The sequence below is a fragment of the Xiphophorus couchianus genome, chromosome 20 (assembly GCF_001444195.1).
Source record: "Xiphophorus couchianus chromosome 20, X_couchianus-1.0, whole genome shotgun sequence".
Taxonomy (NCBI): domain Eukaryota; kingdom Metazoa; phylum Chordata; class Actinopteri; order Cyprinodontiformes; family Poeciliidae; genus Xiphophorus; species Xiphophorus couchianus.
This window is the reverse complement of record NC_040247.1, coordinates 3,692,613-3,720,219: the sequence shown is the minus strand read 5'-3', so window position 1 is coordinate 3,720,219 and position 27,607 is coordinate 3,692,613. Positions and strand designations below refer to the sequence as shown.

Genomic DNA, 27,607 nt, shown 5'->3' with positions numbered 1-27,607 from the left:
AGAGTCTGGTTGGATTAAGAACCTTATTCTTTATTAACACAAAGACGCAAACAAACATAAAAATATGATACAATCAGACACAGAGAAGCTGCTTCACTGCTGGAACGTGGTGTGGAGGTGAGACCGGAAAGCTGCAAGAGAAACAACAACTCCCATCATGCACTGCGTCAAGACTGACAGCTCCCATCATGCACTGCAGAAAAGCCCTGCTCCCTCAGGGTTCAGGGTTGGGACAGAACGGCCAAAATGGAGGACTGGTCTCCGTTCAGCAACAAAACGGATTTTAAATGTACAGTAAAAGTATTTCTGCTGGAGATATTTGTTGGAGAGATGCGTTTTGTTGAATACAGAAAACTCAATATAATCTCACATGTTCAGAGAAACAAAAATTATTTCTATATTTTACTTTTGAAAACTGATTTTATTCTACTTTTCACAACAGACAGATCGCTCTGTGAACTTTGCCAGATTTCCAAGCTGGCAAAAAATACACATTAAAATGTTCTAATAATCAATTTATCAGTCCATTTGACTAATAGAGACGTGATTTTTACCCATAAAACCATCTGTTCTATGCAGCTAAAAGTTAGTTTGGTATAAAGTGGAGCTAATAAAGATCAAGTTCAGGACAAACATACGGAATATATGGAAAATAATAAAAATGTCTGATACTACAAGTTTCAGTTGAAATTTGTTTTGCATTCGTGACATTTAGTTTTTCTTTCCTCAGTCAGTTTGTGATTATTCTTTTTTATTTCTTCTTTTTCTGCTCAGTTTATCAAATCAAACTTTATTACTAATGTGCCTTGTCTAGATATTTTCTTTTATATATTTTCTACAAAGATGGAAAAACCAGAACTTTACCATAAATCTGCCTTTCAACTCTAAACGTCATGTGCCGCAATGAATTGTGGGTAATGCACTGTGTAAGAGTGGAAATAGGACCCAAGATGGGCGATGAGGGGAATGTGGGACACACTGTGACCTTTAACCTTCAACATGAACGAGGGAGGGAGAGGATTTGGACCGGGCCAAAATCTGAAATGTGCGGCAGAGAACTGAAGGCAGACTGACCAATCACAGTTCTGATCAGAGATCCTGTGTGCCGACTACTACAGAGGAACAGCTGATCTGATCAGAGTGACGAATAGAAACGGGTCAGAACACGACTGGTCTGCCCAGCTTGAAACTACTGCCTGAGGTTCTGGGTCTGGTAAGCTTACCGTCCTGGTTCTCCCACAGTTCTGCGGCGGCCGTGTTAAGAGGACTGTCATTGTTGGGTTCTGGGGAGAGACAGCAAGTTAGCGACCCGGTGGAGGGCAATCGGAACTGTTTCTGGCGGTTCTGGTACCTCCCAGCAGGCTCTGGACGGACAGCAGGATGGAGCGGACGTCGTACAGAGCCGACCACTTGTCCTTCAGGATGTCCAGGCAGATGGTGCCCTGATCGTCCACGTTGGGGTGGAAACACGGCGTCACGAACCGGACCCGGGGAGCCTGGTACGGGTAGCCGGCCGGGAAGTCCAGGGACAGCCGGTACCGCAGCCCCTCGTATACCTGGAGGCAAAACTGGGTCAGAACCGGGTCAGGGGAACCATAAACAGAGAGACAGGTGAGTACGCACCGTCCCCTGAGCTCCATCGATAGTTCCGATCCATTTGAAGAGATTATCAGATTCTGGAAACGCCGAGATGCCCTTATCACCCGACATCTGCAGCATGAGGTCACACAGAGGTCACATGAATCAGGTCAGAGGTCACATGATCACTTAATACAATGCATTAAGTGATCACATGACCACAGATGAGTCTGAGCATGCTCAGAGTGAAGCGGTGTCAGGTGACAAGCACCAATTCATCCCCAGTGGTCAGGGTCAGTTCTGCTGGGCCCAATTGGGTCAGTTCTGCTGAGCCTTCAGTGTTGTAATGAATCATGGAGGAATGAACTGGTTCTGGATCATCTGGTGACGACCCGACTTCACCTGACAGCAGGAAGAACTCCGTCTCTCCCTGTTCCTGCGTCTGATTGGATGTTTCTGGTACCGGAACCAACCGAACTCTCAGAACTCTTGGTTCTGCTGGTTTCCCCCACCAGAACCAAGAGATCTGATGACATCATCCAGCGGTCCAGATAGTGTTCAGAAAGCGCTTCATGTTGGTGTCTGAAGTTCGGCACCAGCAGGATCGGATCTGGAGCCGGTTCTGACCAGAGTCGTCCGTCGGTCCACACCGTCCGTCTCCTGGGCACCGAACTGATCTATGGCTCTGTTACCATGGTAACAGGCCATCAATTACTATGGCAACAGGAAAAATAAAAAAGGTCAGGACCGGACTCACCATGAGGGTCATCAGCTCCTGCTGCAGCCTGAGGACAGAGAGAGAAAAACACTTCATTGCTCTCCTGTAGCAGTCTGTGCTGCACCAAATCTGAAGACTCTGACTGAAGACGATGCTCAGGATTGGCCATAACTTTCTTGATCCTATGAAGAATTCTTATTTGCATCATCATCATCATCTCCAGAGGCTCCACAGCCTGTAGAGCAGAACCAGAACCAGCCTTCTTATTCAGGCTGTTGAGCCTCTTTAGGCCTCTGGTTCTGATGCTGCTCTCACCAACAGACTGACAGCAGATGAACATCCAGGTTTTTATCTTCCTCACCACCTCCACTTCTTCTCCCATGATGGAAATGGGCGTTGACCTTCGACCCTGATCATTTTCTTTGTTGTGTTCACATTTAAGATGATTTGATTGTTCCCTCCATGACCCGAAGCGGTACTCAGCCTCTTGTCCATCTCTGATAAACCAACAACTGCAGAGTAATCTGAGTATTTCTGTAATCTGAGAAAGGTTCGGACAGAGAGCAGCGCCCTGTGGAGCTCCTGTGGTTGGACACTCAGTCCTTCAGTCTCACACACTGTCGTCTGTTCGTAAACCTGAACCCAGAGGAACCAAAACCAGAACTTTAACTGGACCGGAACCCAGACCGGCGGTTCTGACGCGACCAATCAGTGATCAGTCCATGCAGCAGGTTCTGGACCCGGAATTCAGAGCTACTGGGTCTGCTGCGGGTCATGTTCCTCCGTTACCATGGCAACAAAGTTACGTTTCGTTGCTTCTGACTTATTCGCTCTGCTTATTTGACTCTGGAGGTTCCGATTCGGGACTCACCGCTTGGTCACCGAGCCTCTGGCCGCGCTGCTGCCGCTTTCGCTTCCCTTCAGGGCGGCCGCGGAGGACGCTGCAGCCGCTGCGGGGTCCATGTTCTGGGAAGCCATGGGTTCTCTCGGTTCCGTTCGTGCTGGGGACAGAGAGAGGGAATGAACCGGGCCGAACTCCGAAACCCGGACAGGACCCGGACCTGCCCGGCCCCTGCGGGCTCCGGGTCAGAATCCTGAACAATCCGTTAGCTATATGCTAACAGCCGTTAGCCTGTTCGTCTCCTCAGACCTGGAGTAAACAAACAAACAAACAGCACGTGATACCAGCAGGTAAACGCGTCAGCTCCACATCAAAGACTCACCGGGTATCGGTTCGGTGTCAGCTCGCTTTCAGTCCAGTAGCAGCTGCTGCCGGTTCGGAGTACAAACTGAACTTTCTCCCGCCCCTCAGTTTAAACTGACTTTCCTTCGGCAACAGCCAATCAGCGCCCGACTTTCAAACATAAATAATCCAGAACGCACCAATGAGATGGCTGGTTATTGAAGAAGTCGGTTTGGAAATTAAACCGGAAACTGCGTAAATTGCGTTTTTATTTTGACGTCACGTACAAGGAGTTTTAAAAAAAATCTTCAAAATTTAATAGAAACTCCGAAAGAAAACAAATATTCTAATTATTTTGGTTTTCCAGTGTCAATAAGTCAATTTTTATAGATGAATTGAAAAAAACAAAATATGATCTGAAATATCAGAATTTTAAATTACTTTGATATTAAACACTAAATAAATCTGCCTCTCATTAGAGCTGCTGAGGTTTATTCACACTCTTATCATTAAAGAACAAAATTATACAAAACAAACTTGTTTTACAATAAAGAACAGCACATCAAAAGCAAAGACAAGATATAACGTAGGCACAAGTGAAAGATGCATTTAAGCAAAATAAAGGGAATAATTATAATGTTCATTTGCATATTGATACAAATGGCTCAAAAGATCAAAAAACTGAAGCCAGTAGAGTATTAGTAGTGAATTCTGAATCAAAGACTAAGATGAAAAAAACCGGCATTTTTTAAATATACAGTAGAATTATGTGCATCGTTATTGGGTTTAGAGGAGACTAGAATAAGTAAATGTAGTGGTTTATTATAGTCCGTTAAGTGTTGAAAAGGGAAGTAATACATATGAGATCAGAAAAATATAGAAACAATGTGGATTCAGGTTGTCTATGGACGCTGCTAAAAATGCAGATTTTGATAAAGTTATCTAAATCTGAAGGAAAATGTGTTTGGAAAGAAATGATAGAAAATGAGGTGGATAATGAGATAGAAGCAAGACAATTATGTGGAATACAATATACAGATGATGTTACAAGAATTGGTGGAATAAATAGGAAGGAGGATATAATTATAAGCAGAATAAGAAATGAATGGCACTCTTCTTGAGATAGGAAAACATCGTAATTGCTGCAAAAATGACAGAACATGTTTTTATTAGTTGCAGAAAAATATTTGGGCCTAATATTGACCGTTGAAAGGTTGAAATTGGGAACTGCTCAGTTGAATAATGACTTAGGCCTTTGAACAATACTGACCCTTTAAGAGAATCTGAGGAAAGAAAATGTAATTTTTGTTTTCAAGAAGAGACAGTAAAACATGTTTTCTTGTTCTGTTCCAAATATTCTGTTGAGACATGGGAATTAGTATGTAGATTACAAGACAATAAATTACAGTTAAATAAACAAGATATTTTGGACACAATTTATACTTCTGAATAATTTGTTCTTTACCTTAAATACCTTAAGAAGACGAAATTGATAGAAAGGATATAGAGAAGTTTATTGGGGGGGGATGGGATAATGTACATGTAGCAGCCCGGTCCACACTCCACTCCAGTAGATGGCGGTAATGCACATCAATGCGTTGCTTGCCAACCACCATACAAAGAAGAAGAAAATGAATAAAATAAAATCCAGTAGATGGCACTAGCGCAACGAGCTTTTGGTAAAATCTAAAGAAGAGGAAGAAAAGCAGTTGAGCGGAAGTGTTTCGGAGCGGTACTTCTGATCCAGGTTCGGTTCGGACGGAAAGATGAACGCTCCTCCAGCTTTCGAGTCATTTCTGCTGTTTGAGGGAGAGAAGAAGATCAGCATCAGCAAAGACACGAAGGTTCCCAACGCCTGTTTGTTCACCCTGAACAAGGAGGACCACACGCTGGGCAACATCATCCGAGCGTGAGACCAACTCACACACAACACCGGCAGACAAGTCCAAACAGAACCACACAGAACAGAACTTCCCTGATCCTGAACTGCCTGGGATGAACCGGGTCCTGAACACGTTCAGCAGTGACCCTGAACCAAGAACAGTGTAGATTTAAATGTGAAAATGATCAAAGCTGAAAAAGTTTATTCCAGATATCATGTTCAGATTAATGTGGTTTAACTTAGTAATTAATGGCAGACATCTCGAATTAAAACTGACATCTTGTACTAGTAAGAATGTAATTAAATCTAAATAAATACATTTAAAATAGGTATTTCATATAGTCTAAATATAATTAGAAATATCTTAATTCGCTAATACTTCTAGTCATAAATCAGTTTCAGATATCTTGAATGTGTGGTGAAATCGATTTTATGTTAAAATTGATTAAAGCCATACAGCTTTAAACATGATGCTCCAGGTTATTGGGATTACTGCTGATGAACAACAGGAATCAGTAAATAAAACAGAAAACTAAATATTATAACTCAGATCGTCTTTGTAGAACAAATAGTGATGCTGTGGAAGGATCTCCAGTAGCAGTCAGTCTTGCAATGTCTTTAAAGAGGCCTCTGACTGAAAACTATTACTGTGTAACAATGTTAACATGCTACCGGCTCCATATGACATCATCAGCCACTAATCCACCTCCTTTGCTGCTCCTCAGTTTTCATTCACTGATGTTACCTGAATGCAAACATAACAGAGGTCCAGCAGGTAGGCTGTCCCAGTGACCAGGTGTGTGTGTGTTCCAGTCAGCTGCTGAAGGACCCCCAGGTTCTCTTCGCCGGTTATAAAGTTCCTCACCCCTTGGAGCATAAGATTGTCATCCGGGTCCAGACCACACCTGACTACAGTCCCCAGGTAACTCGCATGCGCACGCCAGCTAAGATGCCTCCCTGCTGACAGGAAGTGGTGTCTAACAGGAAGTGATGTCGTGTCCTCCCCAGGAAGCATTCACCAATGCCATCACAGACTTGATCAGTGAGCTGTCGCTGCTGGAGGAACGCTTCCGGGTCGCCATTAAAGACAAACAGGAAGGAATTGAGTGACCCCGCCCACTCTGATGACCTCACTGCAGCCCCCTGTCCCCCCCAGGTGTTTTTTCTAATAAAGATCTGACGTCATGTCCTTAGAGCGTTTGGTTGAGCTTCATGTTTGCTAGAACCAAAGGTCAGCTGATCACAGGAAGTGATGTCACAGCTGAGAGACAGCAGAAACATCGTCTACAAAACAGACTTTATTTGTTTTTTCAGCAGGAGAAACAAAACTAGAAACATCCAATAATAAAAATAATAATGAAGGGGTCACATGATCAGAGCCCTGGGGTCATGTGACCTTCAGGGGTCGTTGTCCCTCTGAGCCTCCATGGCGCGCTGCATCTTCTCCACCATCCAGGGAGGAACGCCGAACGGTTTCAGCTCGTCCATCCGCACGTCCGGACAGTCCCTGAAAAACACGCGGGTTACCATGGAAACCATTGTGTTTTTTTTTAAAAGGATTTGAGAATTTAGTTCCTGCTCAACAATAAACTAAGCAAAAAATATGAAAATTAAACTAAGAAAATAGTCAATTTCTTTTTTACAGGAAAGTAATATGAATCAATTCAAAAATACTTTATTGACCTCAAAAGGAAATCAAACAGATAACATGAAACTGAAGGAGGTCAAAACAGGAGAAGAAGAACAGGCTCCTCCCACCGTCCGTCTGGTTCTGATCCAGTTCAATGAGCGGTGGGTCAGAACCAGAGAGTCAGGATGCTGTAATGTTCTGGTCCGGAGTGTGGATCGGTTCGGCTGACTCAGCCTGAATCGGTTTGTTCAGGTTTCATCTGAACGCACACTGCCGGTTCTGGAGAACAGAACCAGACCTCACCTGTACTCGTCGCTGTGGGACAGATCCTGAATGTCCTCCTCAATCAGAAGGTAGGCCTGAAAAGAAATGGGTCAGAATCAGAGATCAGAGGTTCAGCAGAACCATCAACAGAACCAGAATGTTCTGGTGGTACCACAGTTCTCACCATCTTGCCCCCTGTGGCCCTCATGTGGTGCCGTTCTGCCAGCCACTGCTTGTCCTTGGCGTCAGCGGCGTACTGAAACACAGCGCCCCCCACAGGTCAGCAGTACGCCTGCACTCACAAGTCATGTGACAGGAAGCCGGACTCACCTTGAACAGGTCAGCGTGTTTGATGTAGATCCGCCCTCTGGTTCCGCCCATCCCCAGCGCCCTGTGATGACATCACAGCAGCCAATGACTCACTTCCTGTTCAGCTACTCAACAAAGTTTATCAAAGTTGATCTCATGACATCACGCCTGTTTCTGATTGGTGCTGGTGACTCACTTGTTGGCTCTGGAGCCAAGAACGAACGTGCTGCTGTCGTTGAGTCTGGACGGATCCCACTGAAACACACACACACACACACACACACACACACACAGGTGAACTTCCTAACAGGTGATTTCCATTAGCAATGGCTCCTCCCTCCAGTCTGACCACTAGGTGGCAGTAATCAGCTAACAGCACACCTTTGAAGCTCACCTGTCAGAGTTTAAGAACAGACTCACCTTTGGCCCCTCCCTCTTCACAGGCTCCGCCTTCGGCTTCACTCTGAGAAGAAAAATTCAAACCAATAAGGTGCTGCGGTCTGCCTGGAGGCTGATGATGTCACCTGGTCAGGTACTCACAGAGGGTAGTTGGCAGGACGGTCTGAGGAGACGACGGGACCTGGACGACTTTTCCTCTGAGGACAAAGATGGACCAATCACACGAAGGCAACAGTCAACATCCTCACCTGATTCGGCGATCAGCCAACCGGCAAAAAATTAGCAAGTACCCACAACAGGTGCAAAAAAGCACCTGCTAACAAGCTAACATGGAGGCCTAACAAAGCTAAACGGCTATGTTAGGTGCCAACATAGTACACGTTATGTTAGCTAGCTGTTAGCTACCCAGCTTACATAGCCTAGCCAGCAAGCTAGCTAACGTCAAACATGGAGATGTTCAGGTCACACCTGGCTAACACGCTACCTTCTTAGGTAGAAGATTTCCTCTGATCACAAAGTCTTCATCAACTGCTCTGGATCTCTGCAAGACAAACAGAACCAGGTCAGAACCAAGTTGAGTCACAGCCTGCTCTGATTGGTCAGTCAGAGGGCATGTACCTTCATCGTGACTTCTGACCCCGTTCTTTTGCCCTCCACCTCTGGAAACAGCTGTTTGGCCTGGTAATGAAATTACAGAACCAGGTGAGTGCAGGTAGACTAGGCTGCTATGGGAGGAAACAGGAAGTGACCTCACATGTTCCAGAACATTCCTGCAGGCCTCCCGGATCAGCTGGTCCCTCTGGACGTCTTCGCCGACGTTCTCCTTCACATTCTCCGCTGCCTTCTCAAAGAACTGCAACACAGCCGCACCTGGTCACACACCACACCTGTCCGCACGTGGCCCTGACCCTACGGTGTGACCTCTGACCTTCTGGTACTTCCTGAAAACTGCCATGATGTCATCGTTGAAGCTGGGCTGAAGTACGGCCCTCAGTAGGTCCATGGACACCTGGGGATCCGTGTAGCTACTCACAGGTGGAACACGGGACGGGATTAGACTGGACCGGGTCAGAACTGAACCCATCAGAACCACAGTGCAGCTGCACTCACCTGACTGCAGTGTGTGAGCGCCGTCCTCGTCTCTGGACGTGTCGATGTTTGATCATCAGGTTCCACGGCTTCTAGATGATGATGAACAGGCAGTTCAGTGTCTCCTCCTCCTCCATCATCATCATTATTATAAACAAGGTCCTTCTTCTAATAAAAATAGGTAATTCTTTTTTTTAAAAGGTTTTATTAGCTCTAGTGGCCTTTATTTGATAGTTAATTGACAGGAAAGTGGGTAAGGAGAGAAGGGGGAAGACATGCGGCAAAGGTCGCCAGGCCGGGACTCGAACCTGCGACAGCCACGACGAGGACTAAAGCCTCCTTATGTGAGTTGTGCTTAACCCCTGCGCCACCACAGCACATCCAAAAAAAGGTAATTCTTTATTTATTTTTTATTTTAAACTGGCATTTCCTACAAAATAAACTAAATTTGCCAGAGGTATGAATAATTTTGAGTTTATGGCTACTAAATGTAGATTCCCATCCTCATTTTCTGACCAGATTTAGTCTTTTAGATTTAGATCATCGTTTCTGTTGAACTGAAACTGAGATTTATTTATTTTACCAGTGGCGGAAATAGGCTTCCATTCAAAAAACTAAAATAACATTTATTTTATTATAGCTTGATTTGCTTAAAGTAAAATAATAAAATTAAAAGTAAATACGTCAATTACCAAAGGTGATAAAAACTAAACAAAAACCAAAACAAAATAAGAAAATGAAATAAAACTGAAAATTATAGAAAACTAAAAACGGACACCAATTCAATCAAAGAATATTGCAAGTAATCTAAATTTGTTACATTTATTATTTTAAGCTAAAATGGGGGCTGCTCTGTTAGCCATAGCTAGCTGCCCAGTTAGCCGCCGCTAGCTGCCTCCTCCTCCGGGATTCTTACCGGGTTCTGGTCCGGATGTTCCGCTCCAACCTGCTCCAGCCACTCCCGGCCTCCTTCGCTGCGATGAGCTCCCATGCTGGGCCCGCTCCGAAGTTCTGCTGCGGTTCGTTTCGGTCAGGTCAGCTCCGGGTTGAACCGAGGTAACTCAGCTAGGCTAACGGTGGCTACAGCAGCACAGACCGACGGAACTTTACGTGGTTCGAGTATAGATTTGGCGCTCTGACTGGACGCGAGGTTAAAAGTTTATTTTTAATCTGCTGCTGATCAATAATCAATCTGAAGTTTGATGTTTACTTCCAGGAAGTTACACCATCATTTCCGTCTAGTGAAGCTGGTAAATTTCCGTCCAGTTATGTCAAAATAGAAGCTCCAGGTTCCGGCTCCAGGTTTCAAAATAAAAGCTCAGTATAGGATGACAATGATGGCATAAATCCAGGTTGGGTTGTTTTTTTTGTATAGAACTATTATTTAACTGGGTTTAGATGTACAACCGAACCGGACAAAGGTGAACTTTAACTTCTGGGTTTTCACTTCATCGTGGACATTCAGTCACATCTTATGGTTTTTATGGGGCCTAAAGCTTAACCCCATAAGGAGCAGAAGCATTTGAATCACGGGTCAGGCTAGATAAATAAATGAAAAATTAACGGAAGTCCTCAGGAAGATAGAAAGAATGTCTGTGTGTGTGCAGAAGGACGAGGTGACTGGTCGTACTGGGCTGGATATATTTTTACTAGGAGAGAAGCTGCAGGTTTTCTGCAGGCAGTACGAAGGACAGACTGAATTTACACTGAAGCTGGAAGGACCCCGGAGGAGACCACCTAGTCCAGGTCTGAACTTCCTCCAGCGGGTTCATGCAGAGCAGGAGGAGCCCAGCTGTCATACGTGGCTCTACTGTACACACTCATATACATCATAAACACTTTGGTTCGGTTAAAACACACAAACACATTTCATTTCTTTAAAAAGGTTAAATTAGACCAAATAAAAACTGATCAACAGCAAAACATCAACAGACCTCAAATCAGTCCAGCTGTACACTATCTACACACAGACAGGCGCCTGATAGGTCCACCACCAGCCAATCAGAGAGCACTCAGAAGTGGGAGGAGTCAGCTTTCTTCCTATTAAAGATGGACAAGGTCAGACAAAACTGGTTTAAACCAGATAAAACTGGTTCTATCCAGATTAATCCAGACTAACCCATCCCTACAGAACTCAGACCTCTTCAGACCAGATTTATCTAGATTAAATCAGAATATACTGGATCTAACAAACATGAACCAGATTAGATTAGGTCCAACCAAATCCAAGTAGATCAGACTGGATCTAACCAGATTATAATGGATCAAAGAAATCAAACCAGATTAAATAAAAAAAATGCTGAACTGAACCAAACTAGATTAGAGAGGTCGCCAGATTAAACTGGATTAATTTGGTTTAATTCACACCAGATTAATCAGGTTTAATCCAGATTAACCTGGTGTGAATTAAACTGGATTAGAGTTCACTTGATTAAACTGGATTAAACCAGATTAATCTGGTTATATCCCATCCCAACACAACCCAAATCCCTTCATACCAGATTTATTTGGCCAAAGCCTGTACATACTGGATCTAACAAACATGAACCAGATTAGAGTAGGTCCAAACAAATCAAACTAGATCTAACCAGATTGTAATGGATCAAAGAAATCAAAACAAATTTCAAAAAAAAAAACTGAACTGAACCAAACTAGATTAGAGAGGTCACCAGATTAAACTGGATTAATTTGGTTTAATTCACACCAGATTAATCTGGTTTAATCCAGATTAATCTGGTGTGAATTAAACTGGGTCAGACTAAAGCTCACCTTAACAGCTTGTATTTTCTAATCTCGTGTGAATCACAGAACTGGATTGGGACTGAAATATCGTTTCCATGACTACTTGTCACAGTTTCAGGATTACCTGATGCCCCGCCCCTCTGCTACCGAGGCCACGCCCCCTGCTATAGGGCCCGGGTCCCAGACATGATAGCTGCCATAACAACCAATCAGGGGACGCCCCTCAGGTGGATTTTACTGCTGGAACTCTGAAGCAGTTCAGACGCTGACATCATTCAGCTTCAGGTGAGCTTCAACCAATCAGAGCAGCCAACAAACTAAAGAGACGTAGTGAAGTTTAAATGAGGCTCCGCCCCCTGATGGCGGTGGTAGATTACCGATAAGAGGTGAGGATGTGCTACAGGTGCTGGTGAGGGACTGGTGATGTTCGTAAACACACATTTACATTAGGGGCGTGGCCACTGCAGGCCACGCCCCTCTACATCGCAGTGAGCTTGTCCTGAGGGCTGCTACTGCTGCTGCCGTTGTTGTTGCTGTCATGGCCGCCAGGTGACATCATTGCGCTCTGTGTCCTATCAGAGGCCTTAGGGGTGGAGTCTCTGTCTCCAGGGGCGGACTGGGCGGGGCCAGGGGACGACAAGGAGGAAGTGCGAGACAGAGAGGGGCGGTACGCCGCCGTCAGCTCCGCCAGACGCTCCGGAGTCGGAGCCCATTTTCCGAAGCCAGCGTCGTTCTGGAGGAAGAGCACAGCGGTGCCGTGGACGGCCCGGTAGTACATGTCGTCCCTGGAAACAGAACCGGGTCAGAACACGCTTCCCAAAACAAAAGAGGCAGGGACAGCGCAGTCCAAAAGTATTCATACCCTGCAAGGTTCAAAACCATAATCCTAATCTTAGGCCAGGACTTTGACTGGACTGTTACAGAACCACACAGTTACCTCCAATCAGCAAAACGTGTTGGTAAACCTAAAAAAATATATATATATATAAAAAAAATATTTTGGGCGTGCCGTGGTGGCATAGTGGTTAGCGCGGCCCGCATTTGGAGGCCTTGAGTCCTCGACGCGGCCGTCCCGGGTTCGACTCCCGGACCCGACAACATTTGCCGCATGTCTCCCCCTTCTCCTTCCCCGTTTCCTGTCAGCCTGCTATCATATAAGGGACACTAGAGCCCACAAAAGACCCTCTGGAGGGGTAAAAAAAAATAAAAACATTTTAAAAATGTAATTTTTTCTTTTTTTTTGGACAATATGGATATTTTTTTTTCACCTTTGCACTGTTTATCATTCAGATTGATGCCAGGGTGGCCATGTTGTTGGAAAAGCGTGTTTTGCATCTACTGTTTACTTACACTTTAAAGTCAGGTCAACTCTACGACTGTCATTGCCGGGCTACAATTTTTTATTTTTAATTACGAGGATAAGATTGTAATATTAGGAGAATAAAGTAATAATTTTATGAGAACTCCAACACAAAGAAAATACTTCAACCTTTTACACATCAGCATAAAATTATCAACAGTTGAATTTTTGAGCAAACTGACCAGTAGGTGGCAGTAACCAGACTGGCAGACTGATTGAGCTGCTCTGTTAGACCCTGATAACCAGGAACTGTTATTCTTTGAATTTTACGACGTTCTTCTGGTAAACTTGCGTCTTTATTCTGCTGATATTATAACTTTATAATGGAAAAACTAATTGTAGCCTGGCCCTAATACTTTTTGAAAATCAGAAATAGCCGATTTTGTTTTGATCCAGCTCTATGTTAGGGGTATGAATAAATCTGGACTCAGCATGTCGCTCTGCTAAGCCCGCCTGGCCAATCAAAACCAGAGCGGTACCGCTTGCAGATGTGCTGGCTCCCGGAGCGGTACTCGTGTTCGTAGGCCGGGACGTTCAGCTGGTGCCGCAGGAACCGGCTGGCCTCCATTCGGGTCAGCGCCGGCGTCACTGGGTCGCGCCACTCAGGAACAAAGACGATGAAGGACAGCGGCTCGGAAGACCGATCCAACAGTTCCTGATGGAGACACGGACCGATGAGTCCAGAACCGGCCCGGACCCAGCCCGCAGCGGCCCGGCTCTCACCTCGAAGTGCGTCACCATGGCGTCCATCAGTTCCTCGCAGAACGGCGGGTTGGCTTCGAACGAGCCGCTGACCGGGCTGAAGGACAGGAACGGCCTGAAACACACACAGCGTCAGTGCCGCCCCGATAAGCCCCGCCCACATCACCTGGCCAGGTGAGCGCCTCACCCTCTGGACCCGAAGAAGCCGTCGATGTCGGGGAAGGCGGAGCAGAACTGCTTGAAGTAGCAGTTGAGCGGCGAGGCAAAACACTCGAAGGTGACGCCGAACTGCCGGTTTAACGTCTCAAACACCGCCACCGGCAGCGCCCCCTGCAGGCCACTGCCCTCGTTAGCACCGCTGCCAAACATCACCTGGACACAAACACACCTAGTTAACGAAGCTGTCACCGCAGAACTACTGGACCGGAACCGGACCGGCTGGAGAACAGTCACCTGGTATCGCTTCAGGAGGCACCAAACTCGGGCCAGGAACTTCTCAAAGCGAGGGTCATCGATGCAGCTGTACCTGTACAGCAGCTCCTGCAGGTGGAGACAGTCAGACAGGTGAGGACAGGTGGGGACAGTCAGACAGGTGAGGACAGGTGGGGACAGTCAGACAGGTGAAGACAGGGTCCTGTTTTTAGTGAAAACACGAGCAGCAGCATTGTTCTGGAACAGCGGACATTAGTCCTCTGATCCTGGAAACGTTCTTCAGGTGACAGAAGGCCGACTTTGGAACAGTCTTTTTGTGGCTTTGAAGGTTCAGGTCAGAGGTCAGAGGTCATCACTACGCCCAGATTTATGGTATGATCTTGAGATCGAGACTCTGGCTTTAGTTTAGCTGTGTTTATAAAACTAAAACATATAAAATATCTGAAATTATAGATATAATGTCCTTGGCTTTCATGTTTATTAATCTATTCATGAGTCTTTTGAGCTGCTGTGGAATCAGCAGTTTACGTCGGTCATCTTTGTGCACTCATGCGGCTAAATGGCGACAGCAGAAGTTGGGAAAACATCCAGCCAGCTTGTTGTTTTTATTAAAATACTATAATTAACATAATCAGTACTTTTTGAGTTCTGCACCTAAAAATTAACCAAAGTATGAAACAAACTTAAACTACTACTATAATGAATAAAACATAAACTAAAACTAAACAATATTTAACTAATAAAAATGAGCAAACACACTTTAAAAACTCATTCAAGCTGAGTTAAACAAACAGAATAAAACTAAACTCTAATGAAAAAATCCCAAACTGTTGTAACTTCAGTTTCTGTTCAGATGAAGAAAGTATTGGCACCCCCATCATTGATTTAAAGTTCCAGAAACACAATTAATGACCAGACAGAAGGCCTGGAGAGACAGCAGAGTAATCAGATTACTCCCAGTAGTATCCAGACTACAGGACCAACCAGCTTGCTGAAGTGTCCCCGGTTGACCTTAACCATCTCTCCTCTGAAGCGGAGGCAGGCCACGTCGTTCTCGAAGTGCAGCTCCACGCGGGGCAGGGCGGGGGTCGGGATCGACAGCCGGACCGGGTAGCAGTACACGAGCCGTGACTGGGGGGGCGACGCGCACGTCTCTACAACCACGAGGTCAAACAGGGTCACACACAAAGTCAGTTTCTTATTTGATATCTGTGATGTGAATAATTTATGGCTGAGAGCCTTACTGTTAAATATTATTTTACTGATTGCAGGTTTTTCGGTCTTTTTGACTGAGTAGCTGCTGTTTTATGTCTGCAAGTATTTTGCATGTTTTACGTCTAAATTAAGTGAATTTATTACCAGATCGTTTTTCCATTTTGCCAGATCACAGAGTAGCATTTATTCCTGAAGTGAAAACTGAACAGCCAATTCAGATGATCAGCCTCATGGATGATCGGTATCAGCAACAAAAAAACCTGATCGGAGTGTCATTAATCAAAAGGATACAAAATAAATGTATTTATTGTATTCACATAAATCTGAAGGTTTGGTTTAATGTCTGCGGCTTGGTGCGGTAATATGATCTGTTGGTTGTGATTGGTTGTTATTTATCAACGTGAATGCAGGATTTAAAAGAAATAGTCTGACTGGATGAAAACACCTGGCTGTGATTGGCTGCAGATTTGGCTAGGTTGAGGCTTTTATACTCGACACATAAAAATAGAAAGGTATGAAGCTAGCTTAGCCCATCACCAAAGTTACCGGTACATTAAAAAACTATTTAGAATAAATAAAAGCAGCTCAGGTGTGTGTGTACCTGTGGAGGGGTCCTGCAGCAGGCTCAGGTGCGTCTGCCTCAGGCGGCGGCTGTATTCGGCCGACAGCTGGTAGATCTTGGAGCAGATTCCTTCCACAGAGTCTTTGGCGACGGCCGTAACATGCGGCCCGCACTGCTGCCTCAGGTGTTCCAGGCGGTCCTGCAGACACAGGCACAGGTGAGACATCGGGGTCGCTGAACCTGTCAGGGGACGGGGCCTGAGCGTCTGCTTTCAGTTAGAAATGTTTGGGTTTTGAAGGTTAATTTTAGGAAAATCCTTTTGTTTCCATAGTTCAGCGATGTCAGCGTTCAGAGCGGCCATCTTGTCTATATGGACTTCTAAATCAAGTCAAATCTACAACGGTGTATCAGGGCCAGACTACGATTTTTTATTTTAATTCAGAGAATAAAAGTTGTGCAACAAAGTCAAAATATTACCAGAATAAAGTCCTAATATTAGGAGAATGAGATAATAAATTTATGACAACTTCTACACTAAAGATAAAAGCTAAAATGATTAAAGTTTGTTGTGAAGTTATACTTAGCAGCAGCAGAACTTTGTAACGACTGAGTCTGTTTCAAAGAATCACAACGGAGCTGTTCATATTAATGCATCTCTACAAGTTTTTTATTAAAAGTATTTAGACGTTAATGTAAAATTCTTTATTTTTTTTTATTGCTACATTGTCACAATTAAACAAAAATTCTTGTCACCTGGTCCTGATACACCGTCGTCCAACTCACAGAAGGGATGACTGAAAAAATAAAAGTAAATAAAATATTTTCTATCATTTGTAATTTTGTTAAAAAAAAAAAAATCTAAAACTGGATCTGCTATGAAAAAGTTTATTTCTAAGCTGAATGGCCCAGCTCTAGTTTCAGTGACCTCCTGCTCAGCTCCTGATTGGCTGGTGAAGTCATGTGACAGAAAGTGATGTGATGCTGAGGCGTTACCATGTAGTCCTCCTTGCTGGCGGAGTGATCTCTGCGCAGCCAGTTCATCGTGTCCTCGGCGTTCCACTTCACCACCTTCCTGCTCTCTGGACTCGCATTCCTGCACAGGTCAAAGGTCAGCATGAGCCACACCCACAGCGCCGTCCCACCCTGTGATTGGTCGGCTGGGGCTCACCTGGAGTCGATCATCCTCTTTGCTGCCTCGGCGTATTTAAACAGGAGTTTCCGGGCCTCCTCCTTGTACTTGATGCGGGACAACCTGATGGACACAAGCGGACCAGAACCGGGTCAATCAGCAGCCACAACCCCACCAAGCCGCATAGACCAGGGGTGTACAAACCTTTGGTCACGTGAGTCAAAATTGTCAGACCAGAAATACTCACGAGTCCTAAAAAATGTTTTTTTTTTAAAAATAATTTTAAAAACTAAAATGACCAAAATGTTATTGTGACTCTTTTACCTGCTCAACAGTAAACTAAACATGAACTATTTTACCTAAACAAAGTAATCAGATATTTTTACAGAAACAGGATTGTAGATCCAAAACTAATTTTCCCACATTTTCCTGGTTTCCCAGAGTAAAATTTAGCCCCTTTCAAGGTAAGTTTTCATAACTTTACAGAAAACCAACTTAGAGATAAAAACAATTTAAAATAACAACAACAACAAAAAGACAATTTCAATTCATTGTTATTGGATATCAGCTATAACTGCTATTAATACTTTTTTGTGATAATATTCTCCATTCTAGAGCAGGGACAAGGAGACAAAAATAACAAATCTAACAAAAATCCCCCAATTTCAATAACACTGTTTAACATATCAAATATAAGATGATCAATAGGTCACTGAGTCATTAGGAATAACAAATATTTATTGCATTAAAATAATTCAAACAAATCCTAACACAATATGCAAAAAAGTTATAAAAATTTTCCAGTTAAGTTTCCTGGCATTCAGCTAATAGAAATAATTCAGGTATTTCTAACTGACCTGAACCAGAAAAGTTTATTCTGATTTAACTTCAGACAGCGAGGAAGAAAATGTTGTCTTTTCATGAGGTGTATGTAAATACCTGGTTTCAATTGTTAATAACATTTTCCAAATGTAAGCTTTTAATTAAACTTTATTCCAAAACTGTGTAGTTTGAATATCAAGAACTTTCAAGGACTTTACACAGAAATCAAGAATTTTCCAAGCCTTAAAAACACCTCAATGAAATTCAAACATTTTCAAGAATTTTAATCACATTGTGTTGCATCCTACATTTTTTAAAGTAGATTTTAATTTAAAAAGTCGTAGTTTTGTTCTAAATTATTTAATTTATTCCTTTGGTGTGGTCAGCGGGCTGCACAAGATCAGTCCAGAGGCTGTGAATGGCCCGCGAGCCCCACTTTGAGCACTGTTGCCCTATCTGGACCAGGGTTCAGGTTCCCTACCTGATGGGAATGTCGTTCATGACCTCCCGGAACATGGACGGCGAGACGACGGGCTCACACTCGCTGGGCAGCAGCGGGTCCAGGCCTTTATCAATCACCTTCCTCTCCAACAGCCATCGGTTGAAGGATTCCCGCGGCGGGTCGATGCCTGCGGCGGACACACACACCACATGATGCGCTCTGTAGGAGCGAGGCGCTGTCAGTGGACGCTCGGCTACCTTCTCGCTGGTGGCACAGCTCGTGGTAGTGCTGCCGCAGCTTAGTGACCAGCTGAGCCCGCTGCAGCTCGATCTCGGGGTGCGACGGCAGGTGATTGGCTGCCGAGCGCTCTCTGATCACCGCGTTGGTCTGGACGTCCAGATCCCAGTAGATCCTGGAACGACAACCCACATGCAGTCACTGAACGCCCCTGCAGGGGAGCGGCGGCGGAGCGGGGCACTCACACGGCCGGTCGGTAGGGGGCCGGCGCCGGGCTGGGTGTGGTGGGCGTCGTCGCTGGAACCTGCTTCTCCTCGGGGGCTGAGCTCCACGGTTTGACTCCAGGTGTGCTGGGAGAGATGGGTGTGGTTGGCTCCACCTGTAAACACAACTGGACCCAGTTACCCATCAGCCACTGCTCCTCAGTCACTGATCACATGACCCAACATGGATGCTTTATTCTAGAGCTGCAATGATTTATTCTTGATGCTTCACAACTAATTTAGTAATTAACTCCAACTCCACTGCAGTAAACAAACTGCAGGGGGTCTTCATATCCTTGTCTGCTTATTCAGGTGGCCAGCAGGAGTCTCTCCACCTTCATGTATCTGTATCTTTCTCTGTAATTATCAGGTTTATTTCCTTAACAAGCTCAGATAGTCAGGTTGAGTATTTCCCCTCTGAAAGTCAAACCTGGTCAAAACTTTTACTTTATGACTGGATTTTAGTTGCGTGTCAGAGCAGAACATGGCGCACTTGAGCTATGTTGTACACTTTAAGACAGTTCCCCCCACCTCTGCTAGCTGGAGGCTAATGGTGCGTTCACACCAAACGCGTCTGGTTTACATTCAAAGTCTATGCGGAGCGTCAGATGCGCTCGATGCGCCAAACGCTCCAGACGGTTTGAAACTCGGCCCTTGACGCGCCTCCACAAAGACTTTGAATGTAAATCAGACGCATTCTGTTGCGCGTTTCCAGTTACAGAAACCCGTTTCAAAGCACCACTGACTTTTAACATGACGACACGCAAAGCAAAACACAGCCGCGGTGGATGGAAGATAAATCAGCCTGTTTGGATGTACTCACCACCCGCAGATGGCTTTCAAAGCGCGATCTGGAGAGGAGTCTTTTTGATTTTCTGTAAACCTGTTCCGATGGTTTCAAATTAATATCCATATTCTGACAGCTCTCTGCTTCTTGTTCAGCCCAGTAAGCTCACACCAACTCATCAGCTTTTAAACGCAGGATCAGTGCTGTCCGGATTATCCAGTTTTACCAGTCATCGTTGCGACTACCGAAGAACATCGAGCTTTTACCGCCTGTGACTCCGCAGGCACCAAATCAGACCCAGATCCAGGTTCTGCTGTTGGCAAGGCTAACGTTTAAGAAGTGGAGAGGGACTGTGGTTCTGTTTAAAAAAAAAACTTATCTTGGATATTTTCTTCATCACCTCCCTGTCGCGCTTCTCTTTTTCTTTCTCTCCTGCGCTCCGCTGTCATACTTTCTGTTGTCCGCCATCGTCAGAAATGTCTCCCTAACCCTGATGCTTTCGCACGAGACCCGCGGTTAGTCGGACATTTTCTCCCGCTCCGAGACAAACTGCGCATGTCTCAGAGCGCCGCGAGACACACTGCGCATGTCTCAGAGCGCCGCGAGCCAGTTAAGGTTGGGCGACGGCTGGCAGCGGAAACAGAAACACGCAATTAGGAAGTCGCGTTATAAATCTGTATGTTTAGCATCCAGCGAAAACAAAGAAGATAAATAAACTGGACAATATGCTGGCAATTTAGTGACATTTCCACAGCTGTGGTCCTGAAATAAAATCCCTAGACGTCAATGTCCGACACCGAGACCGAATGGATCGAGTCCAGAGGAGAACCACAGAAAAAATAGCATTTTTTGCCCTTGTTTGCAAATTCCATAACTTTACATGACCTGAAATTAAATTCCATAACTTTTCAAGTCTTGAAAATAGAAAAAATAAAATTCCATGACTTTCCAGGTTTCCCATGACCGGTATGAAACCTGTAAAAAAGTGGTGAAATCAACCTTTATTGAAGATAAAGATTTCACAAATATGGTTTTAAATATTCTGCTATTAGTTTAGAATAATCCAGTCCAGGTTTGAAGTGTGGTAGTTTTTTTACTGGAGTAGATTAAATATGCTGAAGGTAGTGAGAAATTAAGTGGAATCGGAATCAGAAACCAACTTCAGCTTCCTCTGTTCAGTCAGGGATCCGCGTCTTCCTGCTCACGTCTGTGTGTTATTTCAACAGTTTTTGTTTCTGAGGACGCGAGGAACCGGGTGGACGTTTAAAAAACAGCGCGATGTTCGTTTTCCGTTTCTAGGCAACCGTGACATCAGCACCTGAAGGCAACATCGGATTGCGGTCGGTCCGCCACCACCATTTTAATATTTCAGCAACAACTCGCTGCCAAATAAAGAACGATTCCGTATTTTACAAGAGGAGTCCTCCCACGTTTTACCCAAAACTAACATTTTGGGTAGAAATGTTAGAAATGAACCGTCAGTTCATTTCTAACTGAATGAACTGACGGTGTAACACAGCCTGCAGTTAGTCTCATGTGCGCCAGAAACTTAGTTTACCAAGAAATGTATCTCAACTCCATTATCAGATAACATTGTATGCATAACTTACTTTAGAAATAATATCAGCGCTGTGAGTCTTCAGGTGTCGCTTAAGTTTCCTCGAGTTTTGTCCAGCGTTTAAAATCCACATGTTCCGCTGTGTCCCTCAACAATTCAGCTCTTCTTTCAGAAAGAGTTCTTCACAGCCTCGTCGGAATAAGTCCATAAATCCTTTCTGGGTTTGCATCCACCAAGTCTCTTCAAGTAATGCGCTGCGTCAATTATGATTAATGAGTTACGTCAGGAGGTGGGCGTGGCCAAACAGAGAGTCACTGAAATATTTTATCTCCTTATGAAAACTCACAGACATCTTGCCATGTTTTAGTCATAAAATGTTACTTTAGTCATCGTCTCACTATTGTCATAAAAAAGAGGAATCAACGAAATAAAGTCCTTATCCTCATCGTAGGCCTGTCGCGCTAAACGATAAATCAATTAATCGTATGATAAATTAAAACTACCAACGTCATTTTAATTATCGGCATTATCTCTCTTTTTCTCTTTCAACTAATGACACTGAATGAAAAAAGGCTCAACTCCGGTGCTCTCCACTGACCTCTTCCTTCCTCATATCCTTACTGTAAAAAACAGCGCAGACTACAGGATCTTAGAGCTGTCAGCTGATTGTCGCCCCATTTTCAAACCCTGACAGACACACATTAGCCGACAGAAATCCTAGGTATAACGGTTCGATCGGTTCCTTCCTGCCGTGTGGTGTCCAACAATGGGCACAAAATAATGGCCGCAAGTCCAGTGAACTAATTTTAAAACCAGGCATTAATCAATGCTTTACTACAATCTACCTGCAATGCATGTGGCTAGTGTCAGCGTAAAGTCCTGACTGAATGAAAATCATTAGAACCTGTTTATGTCACGTTAACGAAGAACAGCTGAAAAGTTACCGGTTTCGCTCCAACTCCTCCTCTTGTCATTTCTATATTCTTTGCATGTTGAATAAACATTAATGTTGTTTCCACATATCATCTCCAATGTCCGCTGGACTTCGGGTTGCGCCGTGTCAGCTGTTTGGGATTCCCCTCCGTAATTTCCCCTCAGAAAGCATAGAGGAGAATCCACGCTTTCTGATTGGCTACCTGTCACATTCAACAGGCTGTGTTAAGATCCCAATCGGGAAAAAACCCTGATTTAGATCGTAGGACGATCTACCATAACACACCACACAATCTTAGAAAGACCAACGTTTTAAGATTGTTGTAAGGGAAAAAATAGGAGCAAAAAATCATGTAGTGTGAATTATTGCATCAGGTAGTCGATGTGCCCATTTTCTCTATTTAAATCTAATTATTACTGAAGGGCAACATAATATACAGACTTCATAATCTGCACTCTTTTGGTTGAATGCAGTATTTATTTACACTTTGGCTTTATGTTGTTTAGTTTTTTTTCCAGTACATTTTTTGTTAATGGAGACTGAGAATCCATTTTATTTTTGTTTTTGGTTGTTTTGTTTATTTTGTTACCAGTTCCAGTGTTTAGTGTTCTTTTGAAAATAAAGTGTATCTAACTTTGGCAAGAAATCGCATGCATTATTACGTCATTTTCAGTGTAAAAAGATCTTCAGACAATATTATCGTTTATCGCAATAATTTTTGAGACAATTAATCGTTCAGCAAAATTTGCTATCGTGACAGGCCTACCTCATCGTTACCAAAATCAACACTGCCAACATGGCTGCTTTTTTATAAAGGATCAAACATTTAATCGAATCCTTTACTGAAGTAATCATCAACTAATTTAGTAATCAATTAAACGTCAACTGGGGTATACAGACTCAAACAGGCCATTTGTTTTAAGACCAACACCCTGAGAGCAGCACTGAAGACCAAAATGTACAAAAATATAAACATTTTGGATTTAATACAAGAACAAATCTTAGTAAATCTGTTTTACCAGAATTCCTCTTTTAGCTTCACCTGGTTAAGCGTCTGGTAAAAAAAAAAAAAAACATAATAATCTCCTATTGAGCATCTTAGGCTACCTCATTCTTAATAGGTTAATCCTAAAAATAATCTTCAGATCAGCCCTACACTGTGCTGACCAGTGACGGCCAAGTTACTTTGAAAAAGTAACTTTAATCGGATTACTGATTACTCTTTGAAAAAGTAACTCAGTTAGATTACTAACTACCAACTACCGCTAAATCGATTTGGAAAGTAGCTAAGTTACATTAAAAGTAACTTTTTTAGTTACTTTCAGCAGCTGCTAACAACAACGCTCCACCTCCTGTGAAAATCACATTGATCTTTGCTAAAACTTAATTGTAAGCTATTTTATAATGGTAACATTAACAATGTGTCTCCACTGATAAGGTTGAACTGAAGAGGAGATTGTTTAATGGTTACAACAATACAAAAAAAAAAAAACGTGAGTAATTTGTGTGGTCCACTGTTGTCTGGAAAACTCTAAGAAGGATTTTAAAGTCCCCATATTTCCCCCCAGCCTCCAGGTTCTGCGTTACGGCCCTGCGTTTGGTGTCAAAGCGCAGCGCACAGAGCTCCTCCTGCAGCTCCACAACTCACATGGCTGCACAGATTTGTGACACTTATCTTAATATTAATAATTATAATGGTGTTAAGTTGCCATTATAATTATTGGCAACTACAGACACGTTTATTCGTGGCTGTTTTCACATTTATTGCGCTGTTCAAATTAGTCTCGATGTTTGCAGTTTTCTGGAGCGCAACGCGAAGCTCGACGTCATTCAGAGGTAATATTTTAACTTGACATTAACAAAGACACAGCGGGACGGATCATCCGGGAAATGATGGACAGGGAGAGTCTGACTAAAACTACCTTAATGACGGACAAATTCTGGGATTTATTATGAGTCTCTGCTTATTTCCAAGCCCAAATGACTAACTTCACGTTCAAAAACGAGCCCAAAAAGGCTCAACCCGCCACTTATTAAATTTGCAAGCGACTTAAAAATTGTTTTTTTAAAAAGCCCAAAGCCGCTTATAGTAATCCGATTACTTGTCAGAATAATTGATTACTAAAATAATTGCTAGTTGCAGCCAGTATTAATTTTTACAGCAAAGTTTTACTTAGTTTTGATCATTTGACTAAAAAGACATTTAGTTTTAGTTAGAATTTAATCAGAATTGTTTTAGATTGTCTAGTTTTTAACCACTAATTATAAAAAATTTAGTCGACAAATTTATGTGCAATGTAAAAACTTATTCATCAACACAGAAATTCACCATGTTTTTAACCAGTGATGAAAAAATTATCCAAATTTATCCGATTAATGGATAAATAATGAATTATTAAAATAATGGTTAGCTGCAGCCCTTGTTCTTTACCTTTGTTCGTTTGAAACTGTTAGGCCCCGCCCCCTGCTCCTCAGAGCTCCTCCTCTTCCTCTGGCCGTTTCCAAGGTTACCATCTCCTGCCTCTGCAGGAGCTGCGTTCAAACCCAGCGGGTCAGACTGAAACAGATCGATTAGTCATCAGCGCTGCAGCTGATTGGTCAATTGACTGCTAAATCGATTGGTGGTGCAAACTCACGATGACATCATGCTGACCCAGCACAGGCACCTCCCACAGGCTCTGATTGGTGAATCTGTTGAAGTAGTAGGGCCGGTTCTCCCTCCTGGACCAACACTTGGACCATCCAGCCTGGACCAACTCATCTGGCAAGTCAAGTGAGACATTAGAGCCGGAGACAGGTGATAGAGGGACAAGTCAGAGGACAGGTAGGTACCTGGAAGCTCAGGTGATTTGGAGGTGGTGGATGGAGAAAGGGGCGGTCCGTGAGAGGAGGCGGAGCCAGAGGGTGGCACCATGGTGGCCGCCTCCCCCTTCACAGATCCCTGGCTGTTATTGGACATTTCAGCTGTTCATCACAATCATGTGGACCTGATAGGAAGAGACAGGCTTTCAGAATAAAAGACAGAGGAAGTAAAATGGTCCACACTGTTTTCAGTTAAGAATTAATTGAAGCCTAATGTTTTAATGCAAGAGGAGAAAACTAAAACTAAAAACTCCAATGATTTTTCATCTACAGGTGAATTAATGAACATTCTGGGCGTCTTTGGACTTTTAGCTGAATTAAATTTAAAAAAACATCTGATAAAGGTTCAAAGCATGAATGGGGATGATCTATAAATTCAATTATTTTAGGATTTAAAACTGTGAAAACCATATATCATCAACCAGGAAAAGCTTCAGTGATTCTCTGATTATAAACATAAAATGCGGTTTCATTATCAGGTTAAATAGAGTGAACATTTCCTCCTGCTGCTCAGCTTCACCTGAACATCAACACGTCTTTCCCTCAGGGGCTCAGGGGGGAATCAAACTCTCAACCTAACTATTGCCATTGTCATTTTAAGAATGCTCTTAAAATGACAGGTGTGGGTTCTGATTTTATCCTGGTTCTGACGGACTAATCCGGACCACCTGAGTCTGGACCAGCCAGTCTGTCGAAGACTGGAGAACTGAATGGAAGAACGTTCCTTCAGAGAGGACACCTGGTTGATCAGGAGCTGATCGGCACCGATCCATCAGCTCCGGTCGCTTCTGATTCACCAGCAGCCGATCGGTTCTGATCCAGCAGTAGCCGATCAGTTCTGATCCAGCAGTAGCCGATCAGTTCTGATCCATCAGTGCCTGATTGGTTCTGTTTAACTAGCAGTAGATCGGTTCTGATCCATCTGATCTTATGTTTCTGTTTGAAGCTTTTCGGTTGTTTTTCTTCTCAGACGCAAGAACGAGCGCCATGGTTACACGCATGCGCGCTGAGAGCCAGCGCAAACAGGGAGGAGGGGGAGGAGGACAACAAAAGGCTGCGGCTGGTGCTCGAAGCCCGCGCTCCGCTATCGGAGACCGCGGCGATTACTACTACTCCGAGGAGCAGCCAGACCGCCTGAAAATGTGCTAAATCTCCGCGGACTGGGCGGCCTGACCCGATAGCTGCTCTGACAGTGGCCAATAGATGATTTTGTCGGACTCTGAACTCCGATCCGCTGCCGCCGCTAAGCTCCAACTCCTCTCAAAGATGGCGGACACGCCCCTGCCACAGCTCTGCGCGCCTTTACCAACATTTCTGCTCCGGAATCTCGACCCTCCGGCTCCGCAGCCCCGGAACCGCCTCCATCCGCAATACGAAACCTTAAGCCGGCTGTCGGTGTGTTCCTAGGACTCCTACGGGGTCTGCTGCTCTTACCTTGCGTGGTGAAACAGCAGACAGTTGGGGCTTCTCCGCGCTGCTTTTCAGTCGTCCGCTCCGCTCCCTCCCCGCCTGCTCAGACATCTTTACAGGGACCCGGGCACAGTCACTGCGCAGGCGCGGCGACTGACCCGCTTCCGGTTTCGACGTATCTGCTTCCCGGCGCCATGTTGAGGAGGTCAAAGTGTTTAAACCACAGCGAAGTAAAGCCCAGAATAGAATTGAACTGGATTTCAGTCACCAAACTGAGAGAATTAACATAGACCATTTGAAACTCACAGTCCGAGACTTAATGTGTTTATTCCACACCGTATGAAAGAAACGGTTTATTAAAATGACCTCAAATCAGCAATTCATGAGCTGAATACACCTAAATATGTTCAATAGATAAACTTTACTTTCCTGTGAATGTTCAGTCTATAAATAAAGACTAACTGCTTTAACGGTTTTGAGTGAACCTGTCAAATCCGTTCTGGTCGAGTATCATTAAATTCACCACAGTGGTAGAATTGTACTCCTGTATTAACGGTTTTATCTTCACAAGTTCAGTTAGAAGACCTGAAAACCCAGAATAATCGGACCTAGACTTGACCAGGGCTAGAATGTAGATGACCTATGGAGGAAGTTTTATCAGACAATGAGTGAAGGATAGCTGACACAGGAGGTAGGATGTTGGAACCAATGGGTTCTAAATCTGCCTATTTATTTTTTCTTTGGGATCAATAAAGTTATTTTGAATTTGAATTCACCTCCTTAACTAGTCCTACTCTATCAGTGTTCACACTTCATTTTGATGTCATTACCAAAGAATAACCAATTAATCGAGTCACCTGGTCCACCAATCACCACTCAGGTAAACCTGCTAAAGAATCTGCTGGAGGTTCAGATGGCTCATCAATCATCTGAGGTACTTTGAACCCAAAGTTTTTGTTACAAGGTCTATTAAATGATCTGAAAAATAAAAGATATAGCTTCACATTTTAAATTCACAAAGATTTTATTTTAGTGCTAATTCAGTTCATTTTGACTTGTTCATGACATCATTGCAGTAAACTGTTACACTTTTCAAAA

At 43.9% G+C, this 27,607-nt stretch overlaps 4 protein-coding genes across 9 annotated transcripts; 1 reads left to right on the top strand and 3 right to left on the bottom strand.

Annotated features, from left to right (window-relative positions):
- Window positions 1-9: 9 nt before the first annotated feature.
- On the bottom strand, window positions 10-3,678 carry LOC114135292 (ubiquitin-conjugating enzyme E2C). The gene is made up of 7 exons (XM_028002435.1): window positions 3,520-3,678; window positions 3,168-3,297; window positions 2,336-2,363; window positions 1,624-1,710; window positions 1,352-1,556; window positions 1,224-1,283; window positions 10-131 (listed from the first exon to the last, which is right to left on the bottom strand). Exons 2-7 carry the CDS (start codon window positions 3,272-3,274, stop codon window positions 94-96), a joined length of 525 nt encoding a protein of 174 aa, XP_027858236.1. The 5' UTR covers window positions 3,275-3,297; window positions 3,520-3,678; the 3' UTR covers window positions 10-93.
- Window positions 3,679-5,152: 1,474 nt separating this feature from the next.
- Window positions 5,153-6,554, top strand: polr2j (RNA polymerase II subunit J). Its single transcript, XM_028002436.1, has 3 exons — window positions 5,153-5,388; window positions 6,175-6,283; window positions 6,370-6,554. Exons 1-3 carry the CDS (start codon window positions 5,246-5,248, stop codon window positions 6,469-6,471), a joined length of 354 nt encoding a protein of 117 aa, XP_027858237.1. The 5' UTR covers window positions 5,153-5,245; the 3' UTR covers window positions 6,472-6,554.
- Window positions 6,555-6,644: 90 nt separating this feature from the next.
- Window positions 6,645-10,330, bottom strand: LOC114135286 (deoxynucleotidyltransferase terminal-interacting protein 1). The gene is made up of 13 exons (XM_028002426.1): window positions 9,969-10,330; window positions 9,074-9,144; window positions 8,892-8,988; window positions 8,718-8,816; window positions 8,582-8,641; window positions 8,448-8,504; window positions 8,105-8,160; window positions 7,985-8,027; window positions 7,761-7,819; window positions 7,586-7,646; window positions 7,440-7,511; window positions 7,295-7,350; window positions 6,645-6,868 (listed from the first exon to the last, which is right to left on the bottom strand). Exons 1-13 carry the CDS (start codon window positions 10,041-10,043, stop codon window positions 6,760-6,762), a joined length of 915 nt encoding a protein of 304 aa, XP_027858227.1. The 5' UTR covers window positions 10,044-10,330; the 3' UTR covers window positions 6,645-6,759.
- Window positions 10,331-10,679: 349 nt separating this feature from the next.
- pcif1 (phosphorylated CTD interacting factor 1) lies at window positions 10,680-26,987 on the bottom strand. 6 transcript variants are annotated; one of them, XM_028002416.1, is made up of 16 exons: window positions 26,534-26,987; window positions 25,070-25,224; window positions 24,874-24,998; window positions 24,669-24,794; window positions 18,941-19,086; window positions 18,716-18,870; window positions 18,498-18,645; window positions 17,234-17,317; window positions 17,059-17,158; window positions 16,105-16,264; window positions 15,273-15,442; window positions 14,310-14,396; window positions 14,044-14,228; window positions 13,878-13,971; window positions 13,634-13,809; window positions 10,680-12,579 (listed from the first exon to the last, which is right to left on the bottom strand). In XM_028002416.1, exons 2-16 carry the CDS (start codon window positions 25,194-25,196, stop codon window positions 12,273-12,275), a joined length of 2,190 nt encoding a protein of 729 aa, XP_027858217.1. In that variant the 5' UTR covers window positions 25,197-25,224; window positions 26,534-26,987; the 3' UTR covers window positions 10,680-12,272. The 6 variants fall into 6 exon arrangements, with proteins under 6 accessions (XP_027858217.1, XP_027858218.1, XP_027858220.1 ...); XM_028002417.1 differs by having other exon boundaries at window positions 18,941-19,074; window positions 26,534-26,986; XM_028002419.1 differs by lacking the exons at window positions 24,669-24,794; window positions 24,874-24,998; window positions 25,070-25,224; window positions 26,534-26,987 and adding an exon at window positions 21,356-21,860.
- Window positions 26,988-27,607: the final 620 nt, after the last annotated feature.

Coding starts and splice junctions, on each gene's coding strand:
- pcif1 (XM_028002416.1), bottom strand. CDS start 25,196: ATGTCCAATAACAGCCAGGGATCTGTGAAGGGGGAGGCGGCCACCATG. Junction 16,265..17,058: donor CCAGCAAGGAGGACTACATG/GTAACGCCTCAG, acceptor CTGTGTCTGCAG/GACCGCCTGGAACACCTGAG. Junction 13,972..14,043: donor GGCTTCTTCGGGTCCAGAGG/GTGAGGCGCTCA, acceptor TGTGTGTTTCAG/GCCGTTCCTGTCCTTCAGCC.
- LOC114135292 (XM_028002435.1), bottom strand. CDS start 3,274: ATGGCTTCCCAGAACATGGACCCCGCAGCGGCTGCAGCGTCCTCCGCG. Junction 2,364..3,167: donor AGAGGCTCGGTGACCAAGCG/GTGAGTCCCGAA, acceptor CTCTGTCCTCAG/GCTGCAGCAGGAGCTGATGA. Junction 1,711..2,335: donor AGGAGCTGATGACCCTCATG/GTGAGTCCGGTC, acceptor CTCATGCTGCAG/ATGTCGGGTGATAAGGGCAT.
- polr2j (XM_028002436.1), top strand. CDS start 5,246: ATGAACGCTCCTCCAGCTTTCGAGTCATTTCTGCTGTTTGAGGGAGAG. Junction 5,389..6,174: donor CTGGGCAACATCATCCGAGC/GTGAGACCAACT, acceptor TGTGTGTTCCAG/TCAGCTGCTGAAGGACCCCC. Junction 6,284..6,369: donor CACCTGACTACAGTCCCCAG/GTAACTCGCATG, acceptor TGTCCTCCCCAG/GAAGCATTCACCAATGCCAT.
- LOC114135286 (XM_028002426.1), bottom strand. CDS start 10,043: ATGGGAGCTCATCGCAGCGAAGGAGGCCGGGAGTGGCTGGAGCAGGTT. Junction 8,989..9,073: donor CGCTCACACACTGCAGTCAG/GTGAGTGCAGCT, acceptor ACCTGTGAGTAG/CTACACGGATCCCCAGGTGT. Junction 8,028..8,104: donor CGTCCTGCCAACTACCCTCT/GTGAGTACCTGA, acceptor TTTTCTTCTCAG/AGTGAAGCCGAAGGCGGAGC.